At 25.1% G+C, this 2,500-nt stretch overlaps 1 protein-coding gene across 1 annotated transcript in view; it reads left to right on the top strand.

The window, feature by feature from the left end:
* Positions 1 to 2,500, top strand: part of LOC137617744 (protein bark beetle-like) — a 50,901-nt gene that overhangs the window by 27,720 nt on the left and 20,681 nt on the right. The window contains exon 9 of the mRNA XM_068347741.1: positions 2,451 to 2,500. This exon is cut by the window's right edge and continues 76 nt beyond it. Coding sequence (XP_068203842.1) covers positions 2,451 to 2,500 — 50 coding nt within the window. The remainder of the gene's footprint in view (positions 1 to 2,450) is intronic.

Here is a 2,500-nt window from a genome sequence, read left to right as displayed (position 1 = left end):
GATAAAAAATCTCGCAAAGATTTCGAATAGAATATTTTCGACTTTAAAAAAGTGATAGGAATAAATTTTGATATGGAAAGAAGACACATTATACGACAATAACACAACAATAACTTTTGTATGTGTTTGTATTCTGCCAGTAAAACTCTTTGATTACAAATTAATTTTCGTATACAAATATATGTACTTAATTCTACAATATGACTTTGGAGCATAATTTTTTTGATATGCAAATAATGTACATTATACCACAACAATAACTTTTACGTATATATTTATATTCAACCAGTAAAACTCATATCATAAATTTTCGTATACAACGATATGTACATAATTCCACAATATTGCTTTGTATATACAATTGCTTATATTTAGCCAGTAAAACCCATAAATGGGAAAATATGCTTTTAATACATTAATGAAATTAATCTACGAAGAGATAAAGAACGTTAGATAATTTAACCTCAGAATTGTCTATCATACAAAAACCATTTAATGAATCTAAATCATTTACTGAATATTATCATTCTGTTGAATATTATCATTCTACGAAGAGATGAAGAACTGTAAAATGGAATGACGGTATTTGATAATTTAAACCCAGAATTGTTTATTATAAAAAAACCATTTAAGGAATATAAATCATTTACTGAATATTAAAAAGCATGATAATCACATTTGCGTTTTTATCGCTAAAAATAAGACAATTCTACGAAGAGATAACGAACTGTAAAATGGAATAAAGGGATTAAATCATTTAACCCCAGAATTGTCTGTCACAGAAAAACCATTTAATAAATCTAAATCATTTACTAAATATTAAAACGCATGATAATCACGTGTGCTTTTTTATCGCTAGAAATAAGATAATTCTACAAAGAGATAAAGAACTTTAAAATGGAATGACGGTATTAAATAATTTAACCCCAGAATTGTTTATCATAGAAAAACCATTTAATGAATCTAAATCATTTACTGAATATTAAAAAGCATGATAATCACATGTGCTTTTTTATCGCTAAAAAATAAGATAATTCTACGAAGAGATAAAGAACTGTAAAATGGAATGACGGAATTAGATAATGTAACCCTGAATTCTTTGTCATAGAAAAGCCATTTAATCAATATAAATCATTTACTGAATATTAAAAAGCATGATAATCTCATGTGCTTTTTATCGGTAAAAATAAGACAATTCTACGAAGAGATAAAGAACTGTAAAATGGAATGACGGTATTAAGTAATTTAACCCCAGAATTGTCTGTCATAGAAAAACCATTAAGTGAATCTAAATCATTTATGATTATTAAAAAGGATGATAATCACGTGTGGTTTTTTGTCGCTAAAAATAAGATAATTCTACGAAGAGATAAAGAGCTTTAAAATGGAATGACATTATTAAGATGGTATTAAATAATTTAACCCTAAATTGGTTATCATAGAAAAACCATTTAATGAATATAAATCATTTACTGAATAATAAAAAGCATGATAATCATATTTGCGTTTTTATCGCTAAAAATAAGATAATTCTATAAAGAGATAAAAAACTTTAAAATGGAATAATGGTATTAAGTAATTTAACCCCAGAATTGTCTGTCATAGAAAAATCATTTAATGAAACTAAATCATTTACTGAATATTAAAAAGCATGATAATCACGTGTGCTTTTTTATCGCTAAAAATAAGATAATTCTGGCACTGATCATGTTGCATAATCCGAGATATAATTTGCATTCAATTATCTTAATTATTTTGTGAATGAATGTTTGTATAAAGGACATTCTCCTCTTGATGAGCTTTTAAACATTATATTATCTGTCTTTGATTAAATAAATTCTTTTTAGAATTAAAATTTTATCCTAATTATGTCGTGAATGAATCTTTGTATAACGAACAATTTCCTCTTCTTGAGCTTTTAAACGTTAAATCATCTGTCTTTGATTGAATAAATTCTTTTTATAATTAAAAATGAGTTTGTGTATTATTACAATTTACGCATACATTTCTCGAAAGTTATTTTTATACATATGATCAAAATATCATTAACACAGATTTGTAAATTATATATATTACAATAATTTATAAGTACTCAAATTTGCATTTTAATTTAGTAACACACACTGTTATTATTAACAAGATATATAAAAGACGCTTCAAATATGTAAAGAATCAAAGAACGTTAATCATATAAACTCAATATTTCTAATTCAGTAAATTTAAAAAGTGAATTCACCACTGACTATTAAGGTATACAATGAATAACTTGAATCATATTGAATTATAAATCAAGTTCGTCAATTTTATTTATGAATATTAGAATTCCAAATTAGAAAAAAAAAAAGTTAAAAAGTGACTTCAACGTTGACTTCTCATAAAACATAAGTAAAATAAACATGAACTAAAATGATAGAATTTAAATTTAAAATTCATTTCCAAATTCTAAACAGAGCCGACGTCTGGAAGACCCCTATCGACGCTCGCAACAACTGGTGGGGAT

This window comes from Palaemon carinicauda, chromosome 23, assembly GCF_036898095.1.
Source record: "Palaemon carinicauda isolate YSFRI2023 chromosome 23, ASM3689809v2, whole genome shotgun sequence".
Taxonomy (NCBI): Eukaryota; Metazoa; Arthropoda; class Malacostraca; order Decapoda; family Palaemonidae; genus Palaemon; species Palaemon carinicauda.
This window is presented reverse-complemented; position numbering and strand designations above follow the sequence as displayed.